At 36.5% G+C, this 20,849-nt stretch overlaps 1 protein-coding gene across 2 annotated transcripts in view; it reads left to right on the top strand.

The window, feature by feature from the left end:
- The window catches only part of LOC121405701 (tubby-related protein 3-like), a 45,584-nt gene extending 27,187 nt beyond the window's left edge, over positions 1-18,397 (top strand). Inside the window, exons 3-13 of one of the 2 annotated variants that reach the window (XM_041596620.1) lie at positions 3,628-3,793; positions 8,016-8,141; positions 9,532-9,785; positions 10,323-10,523; positions 12,056-12,168; positions 13,574-13,688; positions 14,061-14,155; positions 14,448-14,451; positions 15,189-15,276; positions 15,757-15,840; positions 17,041-18,397. In XM_041596620.1, the coding sequence (XP_041452554.1) occupies positions 3,628-3,793; positions 8,016-8,141; positions 9,532-9,785; positions 10,323-10,523; positions 12,056-12,168; positions 13,574-13,688; positions 14,061-14,155; positions 14,448-14,451; positions 15,189-15,276; positions 15,757-15,840; positions 17,041-17,174 (1,380 nt within the window). In that variant the 3' untranslated portion in view covers positions 17,175-18,397. Of the gene's footprint in view, positions 1-3,627; positions 3,794-8,015; positions 8,142-9,531; positions 9,786-10,322; positions 10,524-12,055; positions 12,169-13,573; positions 13,689-14,060; positions 14,160-14,447; positions 14,452-15,188; positions 15,277-15,756; positions 15,841-17,040 lie in introns of both variants that reach the window. The other variant, XM_041596619.1, reaches the window with a different exon arrangement.
- The last annotated feature ends 2,452 nt before the right edge of the window (positions 18,398-20,849 follow it).

Raw genomic sequence — 20,849 nt, 5'->3', positions numbered from 1 at the left:
TTCCCAGCTTAAATTTCATGATTTTACAGAGTATGGTTTATGTTGAACAAGATCTAAATCTACAAATAGTAGGTCAAAACCTTGATTCTAAAAACTCTCATGAAATCATTGTCCACTAAATTTTATTAATTAATTAATTTGACATGATATCAATCAAAAGTCACAACTTGTACCTTGCATGTGCAGTATGTTAGAGTCTTTGCAAATGGTACATATCTTTGAGGACATGTATGGGGCGGCTTGTCATATAAATCACAAAATCAAAATAACATACTTTTATTATTCTCCAGTGTATTTCTGTTTTAATAGACTTTCATTGGTATGTTCCCTTTTTTCTGCTTTAAACCAGCACAGGCACAAAATCATTATTTGTTATAATAATATTGTTTTGGGAGGCTACATACATGTACATGTTCTTTTTACAGCTTACTGCCTAAATCTGCAACATTAAGCTTTTGTTGTGATGAATGAGGGTTTCCCTTTCTTTTAATAAGAGTTTCCAGGGCTCATTCGAGCATTTCGGGGGCTAAATCGCCCCCAGCCCGTGTAATTTTTTCCCTGAATCAACTAGATATCATTGTGCACAAGTTTCCCCATTCAAGTCAAATTTGCAAATTTTATTGAATGACTCCTTTGCAAAAGTATACAATAATGTAAAAAAAACTCAATTCATTTTTTCATCTTTATGGATACTTCGAAGAAATAAACCTCAATTATGTAAAAAAAAATGTTTCTTCATCTTTATGGATCCTTTCAAGAAATAAACCGCAATAATGTAAAAAAAAAAACATGTTTCTTCATCTTTATGGATCCTTTGAAGAAATTCATAAAAGCTTTATCCTTCGGAACTGAGAGCCTTGTCAAGCAAAGCTTCACGTCATTGCGTAACAACCTTTGATGATCACTCTTTCATCGCTATGGTAACTGTTTCCAAGATTGTCGTTGGAAATGATTACTTTTTATAGGTTCCACCCACTTTATGCTCTGAATCCTCAATATTGAAAGAAATTTCTAGAATATAGATTACATATGACTACATGTACATGTGAATAAATCTGCTTCATGTGTGACACTTGATTTTGATTTAAATGTATTTGATACACATCTTTAGCAAAACAAATCATAAATTTGTCCATGTTTTTTTCAATGTTTGCTGATTACATGTAGATTCATTAGGCATTGAAATATTTTTAACAGAGAGTATTAAAATAAAATGCATGGTAATATATGTACATGTACAATGTAGATCGTGAATTACAAGATTTTGATAACTTCAAAAAAATGTGTCTGAACTCCATGTATACAGTATCTAGCAATCCCAATACAGTGTGGTGTGATAGACATTTGGCTTTCTTGATTTTGGGGTTTTTATGAAAGATTGAAGAATTTTAAGAGGAAAAATGTGCAAGAACTCAATTTATATTTAAAAAATTTCCATGACTACTTGTACTCAATATATGTGCCCCAAAATGCATTAAAACATACAGTATGTGCATGGTCAGATTTACTGCAAGACTTAAATGTGTTTTTAATGATTGTTTTCTTGCTTCATCATAAAGCTTGTTACATTTATGTTTATCAGGTCGGCTTTATACAATAATAATAATGTAAATGATAATAGTAAGTATAATGTTAATGATAATAATATCAAAAATAATAATGATAATATATGATAATAATATTTAGTGATGGTGATCTACTTTTGATGTACATGTAGCCAATAGGGCTTTGATATTTAGAACAATGTCTCAGTGCCATTTGTACATGTAATAGCTTTGTTGTTACATGTATCTCGTTACGCAAGCTTTATCCTTCACAGATAATGACAAAATCATCCATCTTTTTAATAATACCGGAACAAATTATAAGATGGCAAAAATAGATAAAGAAATCTTGAAGGTTGGTACAAGAAGATGGATAAACAACTCAGTTGGGGGGAAGGGAATGCTTGTGGTCAGTCTATATCACCGCGCACCAATCATCCCCACCGCGAGCTCAACCAATGTTTGCAGGTTTAGTCTAGATCCGTTTGAAGAAAATAGGCAGAAGAAGGCGTTGTGATCTTGATACATACATGTGTTCATCAGTTGAGGATGTTTATTTCTGCATCGTCTTCGGAGTGGTGCATCATCCTGTATCTACTGTATTGAACAAATCTTTGAGGCACATTGTCAGTTTGGAAGACAACGTTGTTTTACTATCATTATTATTGGTAAATTGTTGAGGATTTTTCCAGAACGTAGGGAAGGGGTGGACTGGAGTCCGGGAAAGGAGATATCTGACTAATAGCATTTCTTGCCAAGTCGGTGAAGCAGTCCTTGGAGACTTTGTGCTGTGCGTATAAATTTGTCTCTCTCCAGTGTTTGGCAGCTATCTTGTCATAGAACAGTGTTGTTCCATCATTAGTTTTTATAAATTGTCGAAGATTTCCCCACAAAAAAAGGGAGGGGGCATACCATGGTATGGAAAAGGAGATATCTGACTAGTGTTTCTTGTCAAGTCGATATTACACAGTCCTTGAAGACTCTACACACCGCGTAAAAACCTGTCGCCTGCCAACGTTTCCCAGCTATCGTTTGCTGTATAAATTGCATCGTGGTTGTCAATCACCAGGAATTTTGGGTGTGATATTCATGACTATCGAATAGTTTTTGCCATGGAGGATAACAGTGTGCATGAACTTTATCACAGGCTTCGAGTGTCAGTACCCAGTGGGTTGTTTTCCGATGATGACGTTGGTTATCCCAAGGTAGCTTTATGAAGGATGTTTTTGGCTGTTTTTTGGCTGTTGTAGTACAGTGCTCTTTATCTTTCCTTCCCTTTTTGTGTTTGTTTCTTTTTTTATTTTGGTTTGTCTTTTTGTTTTGTCTCAAGATTCTGAAATCTTTATCATTCTTGAACTTCTTGTCCTCCTCCTTTACTTTATATTCTCCTACTCATCCACATCCTCCTTTTACTTTTCATCTTCTTCTTTTTCTTCTTCTTCTCCTTCTTCTTCGTCTTCTTCTTATTCTTCTCCTCCTTCTTCTTCTTCGTATTCTCCTCCTTCTCCTCCTCCTTCTTTTTTCTTTTTTCTTCTTCTTTCTTCTTCTTTTTCTTCTTCTCCTTCTTCTCCTCCTCCTCTTCTTCGTCTTCTTGTTCTTCTCTTCCTCCTCTTCTTTTCTTCTTCTCATTCCTCTTTTGATCTATCTTTCTTTAGCTGCATCCTCCCCTCTTGCTTCTGCTTCTTCTTCCTCCTCTTATGATTTACCCTCTTGTCCTCATGTTTTCTACTCTTCATCCTTCATCTCCTTGTTTATTCCCTTATGGTCCACTCTCTTTGTTTTTCAATACATTGCATTCCCACAATTTATCTTCTACATGAAATTTCTTGGAACTTCAATATTGCTTTACACATGTGCTATCTAGAGCTGATGTGAACTTATTATACTATTATCCACTTCATCATTTCATATAGAAATGCTTTACAAATGCCAGCTTCACTTATGTAAAATGAGTGGGAGAAGGATCTAGATGTTACAAGACTTGTCTCTTTCAAATATAATCCTTTTTGCCTTTTTAGATATTCAGGACTCTCTCGAAATGTTAAATGCACATGATTTTTCTGTCCCCTTTGATTTAATCCAGCGTGCTTTACTCAAAGAGAAACGTGCCAGACACAACCAACCCCTAATGGTACAGCCTAATGAAGAAAGGCAGGGTTCCGGTGGGAAGACACGCAGAAAAGTACCAGAAGAAGTGCGCCCTCTGGTGTCACCATCACACAGTTCGTCAGCGAGTGAGGGCCTGCAAGGTAAGATAAGGGTGTGACAGATCCCATGGCCTACTTTATGTGGAATAAAGATTATAAGTGTATAACCATCATATTCAACAGGGCTCAGTAGCCAATCACGATCAAAGATTCCATGTTGCAATGTGTACCGGTATACATAATTTACCATAAAATATATGAATAAAATCTTTATGAAATGAGCCCAAGCAATAAATATATTTGCACTTTTCCCCCCTGATAAGATGTATCTGAATTTTAGTTATCATCATTTTGTGTTTTTTTTTTTTAATTTATATTTATTTGTGATAAACTGTCTTGATTTTGTTCAGTTTGGATAAACATTGCATTGACAAAGGGGATATGAAATTACATGTGGACTGAATTTTTTAAAAAATGAATTTCAAACATATGAAAAAAAATTGCCAGAAGATGACGATGAGAGTGAGAGTGTGGCAGAAAAAAAAACTTTCATTAAAATGCACAAATGCATGAAACATACATGTATGTATTTGTGTATTAAAAACAAAATTAATTTGTTATGTTATGTTTGTCATATTATATACTACTCTGAAACAGAAATCAATAAATCAAATCAAAGGGTGGGGGAGGGGGTTAACAATGATATAGAGCACTGCTTGGATGAGTATGAAATGAGGTAGAGGCAAATAAGGTAGAGGAATGGTAGGGAGCAGTCACACTTAACAAAACCAACTCCTGGTGGGTGTTTCACAAGGATTTAAGTATGACTAGGACACCGTTCTCACTACCTTTCTAAAACTAGTTTACTGGAAAATAGCTTGACATATAACGAATTGTAAAAATTGTGGGGGGGGAGAGTTGAGACAGAGAGAATCAGATTTTAAAAAAGAAAGCACAAGGAGAATTGAATGAGAGGCAAAGGGAATTCAAACAAATGTGGATAGGGATGAGTGTGAATCTTTTCTGGAGTTTATAGGGAGGGCATGACGACAAATGATCAGAAAAAATAGGGAAACATATATGCTTTCACACTGCCCTTTTTTCACTTAACCCCAGGAAATTGGGTGGGGCCAATCACAGAAGTCGAAATTGCGCTCTGTATGGTAAAATCAATATTTATGGGCTGTGTGATTGCCTGGGTTAAGCGTTAACCTCGGCTAAGCAAATACATGTAGTATGGGGTTAAGAAAGACAGTGTGAATCGAAAAAAGGATAGTATTGGGTTAAGGATAGACAGCGGTTAAGGATAGTATGGGGTTAAGGAAATGCAGTATGAAAAGCATAATAGAAGGTTGTTGAGGGAGAGAGACAGAGGAGGGGATGGCAGGAAGGTTGGCAGACAGAAAATTAAAATCATGATTAAATACTACGAGGAGGAATGCTGTTCTGTGTTGAGATATATACATGTAGTAGCTCCCTTGAGAGTCTGGAAATCTAGATTAATGAAAACCAGCGCCTGGTTTGAGAAGCATTTGAGGCTTTGGTTTAATAGGGGGAAAATCCCAGGTTTTATTGTTGGATCTGTTCAAATATCCTATGGGTACATAGGTAAATTTTTACTAGCACTTATTTACAAGCATTCTCCTTGTTTCCTGCTACTCGTGAAATGAAGACATTGACTAAACGATTTTGTTCTTTGAGATGGAATGCAAGTTGGACAAATACATACAGTTGATGGGGGATCAATCAACTATTGAAGTACCCTTAAGAAATAAGATTTCAAGTGAGATCTAGAGTCAATATCTGATTTGATATTTACAGCTTTTAAATAAAGGGATTGATGTGTGTTGGTGATTCCTCCCCCCTGCTAGGATTTAGGCATTTCAAGACTCCTTTTACAACATAAAAAAATTAAAACAGTTGTAACTCTTCTCAGAGATCATAAAATATACGTAATATATATTAGAAAATCCATGCATGCAGGGCTGGATATTAAAGAGAAATTCCAGTATTTGTAGTAAAAATTGATTTCATGAGAAAGTCTGTAAGAGAAGGCTTTAATTGTCAGTATATCATCGAGGATCTAGATCTGGTACAGTTACATTAACTGAACTTTGTGAAATCTTGAAATCTACGCTGAAAAATGTTCACACCGAAGATCCCCAACACAGATAAGCGCACGTGGGACAATGTATAACTACCCGAATCCTGTGCTTATTTGCTGATTTTTCACCAATTACACAATTTCTTCCAGAATTTTTTGGCACATGCGTTTTATTTATAACAGACACTTTGGTAGTCATTATATTGGATTCTGTACAAACTCATTTTGATATTGTTACCAAAACTAGCATAATTTACCTTTAAACTTTATTTTTAAAAAGCCTACATATTCCATTGCATTGGATGCTCTAAATGGCTCTGATTGGCCCTGCATATTTTTTTTTCTTTTTTTTATGATTTTACCTTAGTACATGTCTGTGTGCAGTATTAGAGATGTAACCTTTAGGAAGGCACATTGCAGAGATGCCGAATGTTCTTTTTTTTTTGCAGTGCTTTATTTTAATATCTAAAATAAAACTACTTGTCCCGCAGATTTTATGAAAAAAATACTCTTCTCAAAATTGTATTATACGCATGTCTAAGGGAGATAGTTCAGATTTACTTTTTTCCACCCAAAATCCTTTTTTTTTTTTCTTTCTTTTAATTTACAAATCTAATGGATTGGCAGCCCTGTCCTTGCCCTAGAATTATCAAAGTTTAATGCATGTACTCGTGCATTCATGTATTTCCAATCCAGCTGAGTAAAATTTATCTATTAAACACCCGGCAGACAGCATAAATCAAGGAGTCCTGAATATGTCAGCGTTGCGTTGAGTAATCATGATACGGAGACCCATCCTCCGATAACTACCTGACTCTCATCAGTCCGAGATAAATCACTTTCCTCATAAAAATCGGTGATGTTGTACCGTGAGAGGCTTTCATTTCCTGGCGTCTGATCTCGTCTTACACGGGGTCGTTCGTGACGATGACTTCATGCAGGAGGAGGTTTTATTAGGTTGGGAAACCATGATATCCGGGAATACGGGTGATCGATATGAACCATGGCATTTTAGGGAGATGATTTTGTTAATAAAGAGGGGGAAATATAGTCTGACTAGGCAAGAGCTTCGCCATTTTATGAATTTCATTAAAATAAGACATGGCTATTGCTTTTGAAATAAAATGTAAAAGAAAACGTGCATTTACATACAAGTATATTAAAGTTTAGATGTACAGTAATGTTACTGACATATTGTAAGTAATCAACATGGCCAACATATGAGCTTGTGTTGAATAGATTAATGATCAACAAGTACATGTAAATACATTGATTAAAATCATCAAAATTGAATGATGAAATAAACTAAGTTATGACATAAAACGTTTGTATCATTTCAGTAAAACATTTGTCATGTAAATTTTCTTCATTGTCTGAAAATATTATGTGTCACAAAAATGTACTATTCGATATCTGTGGTTTTGCATTTATTGAAAAAATTGACATGCTCATGTATCCCTGTATTATAATTTTTGTTTTCGTTGAAAGCTCTGCCTGATTCCTGAGTACCGGTAAATTTGTCCTGTGGGGATAAAGTTGGTTGCTTCCTCAGTTTATCTTTTATATTCATTTCTTCTTGGAAAATTCAAACTGGAGTGTGCATAATGAACATGTAGTTCTGTGAATCTACTGTCTAAAATAAGAACTTGCTTTTAATAAAAAATAAATAAATGAACATGTATGAAAAGTGTTATTTCTGTGTACACATATCTGCACCTTGGCTCCATTGATTAAAATTTACCATCAATAGTTAATTAAACTTTGACACCATCATGGGAACTACATGTACATACCAGGGGCCACAGAAAAGGGTCAAGACAACAGCTCACTACTTGTGTTTTACATGTACCAACTTGGGGAGAAAGAGCTTCCATTTTTAATATGCGGATGCACTGGCTTTGGAATCTCCTCTCACGAGAGATCTGTGCTAGCCAGTCTGTATACATGTAGATTGCGGTATAAAACTGAAAATGTGTTTAATTTTTTTATCAATGATTTTAGTATAACATCTCTGTGCTTTTTGTTATTTTGTTGGCTCCCATTCACTTACGCTCCTGGGGTATATTTAGAATTAAATGGATATGGCACCTTATAAACCCCTTTTGTTTTTATTATTGTTATTATTATTGTTGTTGTCGTTGTCATCATCATTATTCAGTTGATTTAATTTTTTTAGGTTCCACAGCCATTAAATACTTTCCTTTGCTGTTTTGTATGCAGGGATAGATGGACCGGCAGCTACATACACACTCAATAACTCTGGATCTTTCACAACGGTCCAGGTCCTAACCGTGGAAGAATCTTCTACCGACCCGGAACCAATGCCAAAATCCAAAGGAGCAACAGGTATGGACCTAGTTTCACAAAGGCAAATGTGTTGTCAGCCAGTTAGATGCAATGATTTGGTAGCTTCATAGAGTTGTCAGTGAAATTAATTGATAAAATCATTCCATGGAATGCACCCCAGTTCAAATTGATGATGGCATAGTGTATTGATCATCTTCCGATGACAGTGGTAATATAAAATCGATTCAATTTAGTTGATTGGTCCAATGTTAATATTAATAACAGGACATTTTTTTTATCGCATATTGGTGCAGACATTACCAGCTTAAACATAGATGCACAAAATACATTACAGGAATTTCACTAGGGAATCATTATTGGTGGAACCTCTTTTGTCCCTCCCCTTGTTACAGGAGTTCAGGATGACAAAAACCACATTGAAGATGGTTTTTCAGTGCTTAGCCATTAGAAATTTAAGTTTTTCTTTCTTTCAGTGGGGAAATTAGGCTGGTGGGTGGGGACAGTGATTTTCCGTTTAAAAAAATTGCCTTTTCCATTTCAGAAAATCTCAAATTCCGTTTCAGCATGTCAGAAAATGGAAAATTTCCCCGAAGACTTTGTATACACAGAAAAGTGACAATACCGTTTACCCATTGAATAGCAATATCACAACACTGGCGCTGGTCAAAATTTGTATCTGCCACTGTACCAACAAGGCAATAGAATCCGTTCTTATCGGATCTATGTGGGTGCACAAAATATTTTGACAAACACATTTAACATCAATACATCCTCACCTTTCACATTGTAAGCATTATTTTTATACATGTAGTTAAATGAAATTTTATTGATAATTTTGGGGCTTTTTGGACATTGTTATCAGCAGTCAATGACTTTTTCCAATCCGCCATCTTGGATTTTGAGACCTCGATATCGTGCTGTTACATCTTTGAATGTAGAAGGCAGCAACACACGACTGTGTTGTTCGAACAATGTGTGCATGTGAAGCCTAATCCAGCGGCAGGCCGGGTATTGGCCCAGGGTACGATCGAGTGTGATGATATCGAGTGCAGTCACAATGTGTGAATTGTCATGATTGTAGCGAAGTAAGATCGTGTTTCCTGGGGTTTGTGGCCATTTAATATTCATATTTTGATGAGATTTTGAAGTAATTGCTGTTGCTGTTCTGTGTATTTCGAGGAAAAATACGTTTTCCATGATTTTCCATTTATAATGCCACTCCGTTTCAAAAGGCCTTTTCCGTGAATTCCGTCCATTTTCCGCGATCCAGAAAATCACTGTCCCTAGGTGGGTGTCATGTTCCATTGAGTGCCCATTGCAAACTTTTAGAGGTGGAAAGTTCCAAGCAGCACAGTCCAGCATAGTGAAGACACTAAGACTAATGTTTTATTTTAACACTCTTCCATACTGTATCTGCTGTCCTATGTAGAAACGGAACGCAAACTGAAAGCCATGGGCATCTCCGGCACAGTGCCTTTTGAGGATCCAGACGATGGTATACCGACCTCGACCCTACCAGAAGGAATTGTAGCCCCAGCCAACATCGGTCCCGCACCTCCCCCTTACACCTCCCTCCAGACGTCGGGGTACGAAGCCCCTGTACAGACCCTCCCCACAACAGGGTACACAGCCGGTGGGGGAGGAAACTTCACCACGCCGACACAGCCAGTGCAGGAAAAGAAGGTATTTAATCTCAAAATGCTACAGCTGCTCTGGAACTTGAACCCTAGTCCTTGTGGTTCAAAGTCAAGGGGTTGTATCCTTAAAATTGTCTTAACTTTTCTTGTAACTCATCAGTATAGCAGCTCGCTAAAATTCTCTTAATTATTAGGGTTTTCCTCTGAGCCAAAATATCTCTCAAGACCTGAAATATTCATTTTGTGATGAGATGCCCTTACATGCAAAGCATAAACAAGAAACAGTTTTATACTTTAATCGAAAACCATTTGTTTGTAGTCCCAAACATGATTTTCTGTGTAGAGTGCATGGAACTCTTAAAGGAGAAATTATGAGCTTTTGAATTCATGTCATGAACTGTTGAAATGTCGTAAGAAAGAATGATGAATTTTACAAGGTCCACAACGGCCAAGATTCGTATGTTTATTGTTTTAGAGTTTTATCAATGATTGATAACAGTCGTTCTTTGAAGGGTAGTTAACATGAATATAACCCCCCCACACCAAACATAAAAAAATAAATAAAATCTCTTTGACACCACAGCAGAGACCAGACAGCGGGAACAATAACCTTGCCGGAGCAGTAGGGGGCGTCCTTGATGGACCAGAGCTTGATCGGTTTGTCCTGGCACCTGCTCCCCAGGGACAGTCCGTCAGATGTCGGATCACGCGTGACAAGAAGGGCGTGGATCGAAGCGTTTATCCCACATACTACTTACACATGGAGAGAGAGGATGGAAGAAAGGTAGGTTTCAGATGGCTATAACCAGAGCTGCCAACCAGTATGTTTTTTGCAGCATTTAGTACGTTTTTGCAACTAAAATAAGCAAGTACTTTTTTTCTTTTAAAAATACGATTTGGTTTAAAAAAATAATAGTAAATAAATAAATTAGTTTTTATATTTTATTTATTTTTTACAAATTTGTAATTTATTGAAACAAATCATCTCTATATTTCTATTTACTTAAAGAGAAATTCCAGTAGTTGCAGTAAACACTGATTTCATGAGAAAGTCTGTAAAACAAGGCTTAATTGTCAGTATATCATCGAGGATCTAGATCTGGTACAGTCACATAAAGTGAACTTTGTGAAATCTTGAAATCTACGCTGAAAAATGTTCACACCGAAAATCCCCAACACAGATAAGCGCACGTGGGACAATGTATAATCATTGCTCAGGGCGTCGGGCCCGACGCCCTACCCGAATCCCGTGCTTATTTGCTGATTTCTCAGCAATTACACAATTTCTTCCAGAATCATTTGGCACATGCGTTTTATTTATACAAACAGACACTTAAGTGGTCATTTCATTAAATTCTGTACGAACTCATTTTGATATCGTTACCAAAACTAGCATTTACCTTTAAAGTGACACAAATTATTGGATCAATGTAATTTCACAATGTATTTGTGAAAAGTCATGGAATTGCATTTACCTCTTGGCTTTGGCAGCTTTCCAGTATGTCGTGTCTCGCAACTCTCATACTCTGCTATTATAACTGGTGTTCATGATTTCCATTTTTCCCAGTTTTGTGACATCTCATATTCTACATAACTCCCGGGACGTCACGGGAAGTCATGGAAAGCAGCAATTTAGCCATGGAAAAGTCATGGAATTCTGTTTTCGAATTTCTGTGGGAATCCTGTATAATCATTACACACTTTCTTTGTATTTTGCTACAAAAAGTCAATGTGTTATATATTAAGGTTTCCTAATTTTTTAAGGAGTATTTTTTTTTGCAGTATTGCATATCAAATTGAGATAATACTTATTCAGTGACAGCTATAAAGAAAGCATGAATCTTGATAGTAAGTGATCAGAGGACATAGTGCTTAATGCCTTCTACAAGGGACCCGGTAATGATGATAGATGCCTTGACAAAGGGAACTTGGCACAGGCAAAGTTTAAAACCTGCCATGAGTGGCTGGGAATAAAGACAATTGCTCTACCCACAGAGAAAAGCTTAGAAGAAAATATGTATTTTAAGCTATTGTGACCTATTAACATCCAAACTGTTAAGATTTAATGCCTTACGATAGGGAACAAGACACAGTAAGTTTAGAACCTGAGTGTCTCTGAATACAAGACTGCCACTCTACAAACTGAGCCATTACGTCTCCTTTTCATTAAGAAAAGTGTACAAAAAAGTATGTATTCTAGGCTATTGTGACCTACTAGCATCCAAACAGCTCACATCGCTGTGTAGCTTACATAGTACATCCTTTTAAATTCTACATTCATAGTATAATTTGTTAATCTATTATTATGTTTTACAGCAATTTCTGCTAGCGGCTAGAAGGCGTAAGAAGAGTAAGACGTCAAACTATCTCATGACAACAGACCCGACAGACCTTTCTAGAGATGGTGAAAATTTTGTTGGTAAACTAAGGTAGGTTTTTTTTGTACAGTGATTAGGGGTATTTGTCTCACCTATTTAATATTCTCCTTCTGTACTCTGGTATTTAAAATTAAATAAAATAATAAGCAATATGGTTTGTTAAAATGATGCACTGGATTCTAATAAAATAATTGGTTGCGTAAAAGCTTTTTCGATATACCGGTATTAGTAATACCTTACGGTATGAACGTCATACCGGTATGGATACCGCCGTTGAAATTTCAATACCGAAATACCGTCATACCAAAAGTTGAAAATATCATACCGGTATTTTATTCAGTATTGTCATCTGGGTACTTTACAGTAAAATTAAGCCAAAACAATAAGTTGTTTGGCTCTCTCTCAACATATTTAATGAAATCAGAATCCAATAATCTAACCTCGAAATGAATACATCACCCCTGAACTAATGTCTGAGCTCCGCTAGCCGCTGCATAAGGCACCAGCCCCACAGCTACATGGGGTGCATGTCGGCTCCATGCACTGTACTTGTGTACTACAGTAACAAACGAAGCCGATCGAGACAGGGAGCATTTCATGAAGAGTTTTTCAGTGGTTTCAACAACAGATTTGCTTTCCGCCAATCACATGCTAGGGTTTGCCATAGCTTGTAACATCCCTCTATACAAACAAAATCACTGACAAAACTATTTTTGAAACATTCCCTAGCCTGCCTTTTGACCACGTGGTGTAATACGGGCTTCAACAAAGTATCAACCTTGGGGCATTGACAGACAAACCACAGGGATTAACAGTTGTTTTTTCTTTATGCAAGTTTTTTTCTTGAACTGCTCTTAACTTGTTTCAATGGGAATTCCACTGTTTTTTTGGGGGGAGGGGGTGTTGGGCATTGACAGACAAACCACAGGGATTAACACTTGTTTTTCTTTATGCAAGTTTTTTTTTCTCGGACTGCTCTTAACTTGTTTCAATTATGACAAGTTTACTTTTATACCATAAGCCTGCTACCAGTGGCATACTGTAGGTCACGGCATTGGGGGCACCAGCAAAAATTTCGAGTCACTTCGGGAGCGCTGATTATCCACATCGTCAAGTCGGAGTGCGAGATGTTCCGACTCGACGATGTTGATAATTAGCGCTGACGCTGTCGCAATTACCAGCTGATCGCATACAATTCTGTGATTACCTAGTACACATAATATACCGTATACGATGCGGTCTCTTTACCAGCTGTGCAGTCTAATCGTGCACGCGTACATGAACATAAGTCATGCGGCCCAGGGCATGTTAAAAATATTCTAAAGGTGCCTCATATATGTCATTATAACGGATTTGTATGTTTTGTATTGTAAAACTTAAACAAATGCACCGAATAAATAAATAAATGTTAATGACAAATCATGAATATGTCTCTTTCTTGTCCTCTCATGTACAGAGCAAATTTCATGGGCACACAGTTCACAATCTTTGACGGAGGCCTTGCTCCAGGTAAACCTGGCGCATTACCAGATGGTGGCAACATTCGCAATGAGTTGGCTGTAGTCTATTATGTAAGTACTTTCTTTATAGCTGGGGGGTCACATGGTCCTCTTGATTGATAATAATAATAATAGGCCTTTATATAGCGCCATCTATCTAGAAATATTCTATTCCGAGGCAAGTTATTGTTATTACCCCGGCTTTAGCTCGAGCCGCCTTTCAGTGCTCATGCATTCAAGGAATTAATCCTGCTGGGTACCTATTCACCTCACCTGGGTTGAGTGGATAAATTTCTTGCTGAAGGAAATTATGCCATGGGTGGGATTTTGATTGCCAGAGGACTTAGTGCACAGTGGCTGCCGGGCAAAGCAAATTTTTGGAGTATTTCATTTCATGTATTTCGCACAATAAAAAATGATTTTCTTTAATATTATTCAAACCAGGATACCAATGTTCTAGGATTCAAGGGACCACGTAAGATGACGGTTATCATACCAGGAATGAGTCTTGATCATATGAGAGTAGAACATAAACCAAGGAATGTAAGTAACGCATTTATAAATCATATCTTAGATTCATATCTCTGGGGGAATGAGTTTTGATTATATGAGAGTAGAACATAAACCAAGGAATGTAAGGACCTCATTAACAAATCATATTTCAGATTCATATCTGGGGGGGGGGTAGGGGGAATGAGTCTTGATCATATGAGAGTAGAACATAAACCAAGGAATGTAAGGACCTCATTAATAAATCATATTTCAGATTCATATCTGGGGGGGGGTAGGGGGAATGAGTCTTGATCATATGAGAGTAGAACATAAACCAAGGAATGTAAGGATCTCATTAATGAATCATATCTTAGATCAAGGTACTGATAGGGTTGGAGGGTTTTATGTAAGGGACCGCGTAAGATGATAATTATCATTCCTGGAATGAGCCTTGATCATATGAGAGTAGAACATAAACCAAGGAATGTAAGTAAGTCGTCAGAAATCTTTTGTGAAGGGGCTTCTGTCTCATTAGAATTAGCATATGCTGACATATATATATATGACAAGCTTTTTTATCAGCTGTTATTTCTTGATACTAAATGCTCTGTCACATCATTTCATGCAAGCCTTGTGTATGACTTGCAAGTAATTTTTTGCTAACCGCCGGTCACCCACATTGACAGTATCTCACATGTATCTCACATGCAGTTACCCACAGAAGCGCACGCAAGTCTTATTTGCACGCAGAAAAGTTTTGAACACGCTCAAAATTTTGTTGCGGGTGAGTTGCGGTTGATTGCCTTCAACTCACCCGCAAGGCTTGCACGGAACGATGTGACAGATGCTTAAGAATTTTATTTCATGATTATAAGAAATTATTGATATATAATGAATTGGAATTAAATGCACTGCGAGCGATGTCGACCCCAAAATTATAAATTGGGCCTATTCGCTGCAACAATATGGTGCACCATATTGTGAACCACACAAATTGTACATGTATAACCAGAAGAAATACATGTAGATACTGATATTAATATAATTTTTTTAACTTCTCTGTTTTCTTTGTTTTTGTAGGAACGTGAAAGCATGTTAGAACGATTTAAGAGGAAAGACATGGAAAATCTTCTTGAGCTGCACAACAAAACCCCTGTCTGGAATGATGGTAAGGACTTTGTACAATGTCAATTAACCATTGCATGCATTTTTAGGGCAATAGTGAACACTATGCCCCATTTGTGATCTTGGATTCTTATTTTGATTTTAGGGGTTTGGAAGCTTTTGATTGAATGCTCCCCAGGGGGCCGTTTCATAAAGCTGATCATAAGTGATAGTAAGAATGCTGTACATAATTATTTACCATTGCATGTATATAAGGACATTAGCAAATTTTAAAACTATATCTTATAGTACCATTACGCATGGATAAAAAGACCATTTTAAGGTCATAGAATGTGTATACTCTGTGTGATTGCATGCTAGCCAAAGTGCAATGATCAAGGTATTATAAGTGAAGCAATTACCTCACTACTACGAGTAAGTGGATATATCACTTCTGTGGTGCTGTAGCAAGTGCAGAAGAAGACCGTAGAGTGGATAGAGTCGTTAATGTTTAACCACTCCGTTTGATTTTCTTCCTTGACAGATACGCAATCGTACGTCCTGAATTTCCATGGCAGAGTCACGCAAGCCTCCGTCAAAAACTTTCAGATTGTCCATGACAATGATCGTGAGTATGAATATAATAATGAACATGAATTGTGATGTTGATAATGATGAATGGTGATGGTGTTGGTTTTGGCGGTGATGCTGGGGTGGTGGTGGTGGTGGTGATGGTGGTTATTACGATGATGTTGTTGATGATATGATGATCATGATGATCATGGTGATGATATTGGCCATCATGATGATGATGATATTGATGATAAAATTGATGATGATGATGATGGTGTTGGTGGTGGTGGTAACAACTATGATGGTGGTGGTGATGGACACAATGATTGCAAGACAGAGTACTTATCGATGGTCATAGAGCAAATTGAGTCAATTTAAATATCCTGGAAATGCAACGAGTTTATCCACAAGCATCTGTCAATTTTTTAACCCTAAATAGACTGGGCTATTTCGACGCCTAAGAAGACTGGGGGGGGGGGGCTGATTCAGCCCCCCCTTATGATCTCGGCCGTCGATCGCGCGATCGCGACGAAAATTGGCACACGCGTTACCCATGGCATTATCTGCAAAACTATAACATCAAATTCTGCAAAAAATCTCATGTCTCATTGATTATGCTAATTTATGCGTAAATCATAAGTTTGCTCTAATTAGTAAAATAATGCCCCTGAAATGCTAATTTTTGTTTCAGATAGGCATCTGATCAAATTGGTTTAAAAAAAAATCAAAATCACATTTATTTTCTTATGTATTCTATTGTTTTCTAAATTTCTTATGTATTTCTTTGTTTTTCGACTTTTTGTTTTTAATTGTTTTTTCAATGGAAATTGTCGGGGACTTTATTTTGACCATAAACAAGGTAAATTTAATTGATTTTAAGCAGTAAAAGGAAAAATAATGATACATTTATGAATTTTGGCTAAGAACACTATTTGCATTGGATTTGTACACAAATTCACGTTTTTGAGTAATTTTGGGTCTGCATGCACTTACCAGATGTTGCGTAATTTTGGAACCGCGTAGCCGGGGTCACAATTGTGGTCTCAAAAGTTGCGTGAGACTTGAAAGTAAAAAGTCAGCGAGCGACGCGGTCAAAAAATTTTGCGCGGCAGATTTATCGCGAAAAACGTCGAGGGGGGGGCTGATTCAGCCCCCCCCCCCAGTCTTTTTAGGGTTAAGACACCTCATAACAGTTTGCCATTTCTAGATATTACAAAGATGATCTCATTTTCTCCATCTTTCTCATCCTCTCCAGTGGACTACATCATCATGCAGTTTGGTCGTGTCGGTGAGGAGGTGTTCACCATGGATTACAGCTATCCTCTCTGTGCAGTCCAGGCATTTGGTATCACGCTAAGTAGCTTTGATCACAAGCTGGCTTGTGAATGATCGTTACCCCCCCCCCCCCTTCCCACATCTCTCCCCCTCTCCCTTTTTTCTCCTACCCTGTATTCAAGAATGCGAGTATCAACCTTCTCTTCTCTACCGCTACGGTCTCGAGAAACCTGCTACTTAAATTGAAGTGTGAATCATCGGAATTGTCAAACCAGCTGTACGTTCAGACATTGATACAATACAATCACCCTCTGTATATTTCCGACCCCAATTTTCTCCATTTCTTTTTCACTCCAAGCATTTACAGCCTTTCATGTATGGCCTACTTTCATATGAATTAGAAAACAGAGACGAATCTGTCCCACATATTGGGTGTTGGATGTACTTCGTGTGCATTGTAGAATTGCCCAAATGTTAATGTGAATATTGCTGTCCGTACGTTACGATGGCATCAGCACATATGATGGTTTGTGGGTTTAAAGTAATTCTGCACTTTATATCTTTTTGGTGCCCTAACAATACTTCTTTTTTTATATGGATGTCTTTTGCAACCCCTTTGTGCCAATTCAACACATTCAAGTAGTCACAACAGCTTTATTCATGAAAGACAATTAGTGATGCAAAATTTCAAAGTGTTTAGTAAATTTGGCAGTCAATCTGTGCCTGACTCCCTTAGAACTTAAGGTGTATTTTACTTTGATTAAGAAAGGTTAACTTGTCTTATTACCTGACACAACACGTAGAGAATTCTTGGATACTGGTAAACAATAAATAAGTGTTATCATTTGATGTCACATCAGCCAGAAGCTGGTATAAAGGTCGTTACTGGGAGCTTGAATGTGATTGGTCAGGCAGAGATCACATGATTATTAGCATTTGATTGTAATCTCCAGTTGGACAATTTAATGAAGATTGATTATTTGAATATATCCTTCAAAATATACATCTTTTCACTCAAACAAGTCCCTTCATTTCATGTGTCATTTTACTTCAACGATAAACAGGTGTATAGATAGAATTTTATTCCAGACTTGTTTTTTTTTAATTAGTCTTGAGTGACCAAATCAATGCTTATGGTCTGTTTTCTTCAAAGCTGTCTACATCACTGTCACCTTATTTACTTCTTTCAGTACTACTAATAGAAGAAACAATTATTGTGTTTGTTTCTTGGGTCAGATTGTACAGTATCTGTAAAAAGAAAAGAAGAAAATAAAATATGCCAGATATATAGTGTTGATGTACTATAAGAGAGAAATGGACTACTTAACTTGGAAAATGGATATAGTTTTAAAAGTGTGTGTGTGTGTTGATGTTGTTTATATTGTACCAAGAAATTTCTATTTTGAACCTTGTAAAAAAGGGATTGCATTTACTGATTTTCATGGCAACACTGAATGAGTGAAAGTATGTGACTTTTTTAGAACATCTTTCTAGATTGTTGATATGATCTGTATTAGTAGACAAAGATTTTTTTAATCATTATTATTTTGAAAACCATGCGTCTCCTTTTGATTACTTTGAAAGTTCCATGCACACCTTAACCCGTTTTTGTTTTTTTTTCTTTGAGTTCTTAAATTTTGTTATGTTAAATGTTCTGATAGTGGTTTGAACTGATTATTGATGGCTCTGAATAACCCATAGTAATAATAACTAGACACTTAGGCCCATATTCTGAAGTTAAACTTGACACTTTGCATGCTGATTTATTTTTGGGAGGATTATAATGGCAATTCAAGATTTCCATATTGCACCATTGATACTTTTCATTATTATATACATCTTACCCGAGAACAATTACTTTTTATTAGCTTATCTAATTTGAAGGTATGGGAGAAAACAAATCATTACGATTTTTAATTTAATTTTATGAATGTGCAAAATTGCAACATCAGCGTGCAGGGGATTCTTCTAGGTTTTGAAGTTTAGCCAACGCTATGGTCTGAAGTCTGTGCTCAAGTTATGGAAGCCAGAAATATAAATTTTGTTTACATGGTATATTTCTGAATACTGTACTTTTTTGTCGCGCTTTAATGGTGAAGAAAATTATTTATTACTCCCACACAGCTATGAATGATTTGAGTGTCGGGTGAGCTGATAGATTGTACCGTTAGAGATTTTTATACCCCTTCAAAGAGTTTATTTGTATAATATTACACTTACTTAAGGCAGACAGGCTTAGATTTAGTGTTGTCCATATGGTTAGCATATGCAATGAATAAATCATCTAAACTTACCACTGAAAGCATTCCTTTTGAAAATGAGAAAAATATGGGTTCTTGTATGCACCGATGGGTTGTTGGGAGGCTTGTTGGATTCAGCTTTAAACAACAAAATTTTGTTTGACATAATAGACAGATATCCATGACCAGTTCTGTACAAGCACAATTGAATAATGTGCTCATACTTGTGTCTATTCTAACCGTCCATTCTTAATCTTAGCCCTGGCTGTGATTAGCACGGCACCAAAATTCACAAATACCTTGAACATGTTGTGCTCATTGAGAAATTTTAAGTTGACAAATGTAATTATTATAGCTACACTTTTTGAAGATTTATATATGTATTTATGTATCTTGTGTGTTATACCCTTGATTATATATGATTTGTGATTTATATGTATCAGCTGAGTATACTAATTGTATGTTAACAAAAGTAGGATCGGTTTCACAACGGTCACATTGATGTATATCCAATAGAACTGTGTGTTGATTGTACAACAGTTTCAATTGGATGTTCAAGAATTTAGACTGAGAAAGGTTTTGTGAAACAGGTCCCGGGTCCCCTAATGCAAATTTGAGTGATCGATCATACACATGGTTTTCACAATTGGTTACACATAGCTGTCAGTTCAACCAATCATGAAACATTGCTCAGTGATCATTACTAAGCTTTGCATCATGGGGCCTTTATAATATATCTTAAAGAAACTTTAGATATTTGAAGTATGTTAAACATTGTTTTCTTCTGACACATGTATGGATTCAGAGATTTCAGATGGTACACATCATTAGCTCATAAGGCTTTAATTCTGGGGGCCGTTTCATAAAGCTTTCCTTGAAAAGTTCAGAGTGACTTTAAGAACGACTGGCTTGCACTAAACCATCGCCAATGAACATTTTGGTGTATGCCATTTACCACAAGAAAGGATCACCGGTCGTTCGTAAAATGGCTCTTATGAACATCTTTATGAAACACCTACATGTACCTGGTGGGTGTTTCATAAAGCTTTTTATAAGTTACAAGTGACTTTACAAGCGACTGGTGATCCTTTCTTGTGGTATTAAGTGATACACACCATTGCTGTTGATTTAGTTCGTAAGAAAGGGTCACTAGTCGTTCATAAAGACAATCGTAACTTACGAACAGGATTATGAAACACCCACCTATCCCCATATTTATCTGATTATTTTAACCATGTATTCATACATACATAATTCACATTTTACCCAAATTTAATGTATCAGTAAGTATACCTTGAATAAATACCAATGCAGGAATATTCAAAATGTAAGATTCAATTTAACAAAAAGTTTTATCCAAACAGTATTCACTTTACATCAAGCAAACCAGGGTCCCGTAACACAAAGGTTAGCGATTGATTGCACATTGTAGTCAATGGAATCAGTCGTAGAATAATGTTCTACGATCATTGCTAAATTTTGTGTTACGAGCCCCAGATTACAATTGAATAGAAGCATTGTTTTTATACTCATAGTTTGCCAATGTAAA

This window comes from Lytechinus variegatus, chromosome 19, assembly GCF_018143015.1.
Source record: "Lytechinus variegatus isolate NC3 chromosome 19, Lvar_3.0, whole genome shotgun sequence".
NCBI lineage: Eukaryota > Metazoa > Echinodermata > Echinoidea > Temnopleuroida > Toxopneustidae > Lytechinus > Lytechinus variegatus.
The sequence above is the reverse complement of the archived record's forward strand: the minus strand, read 5'-3'. Positions and strand labels throughout refer to the sequence as shown.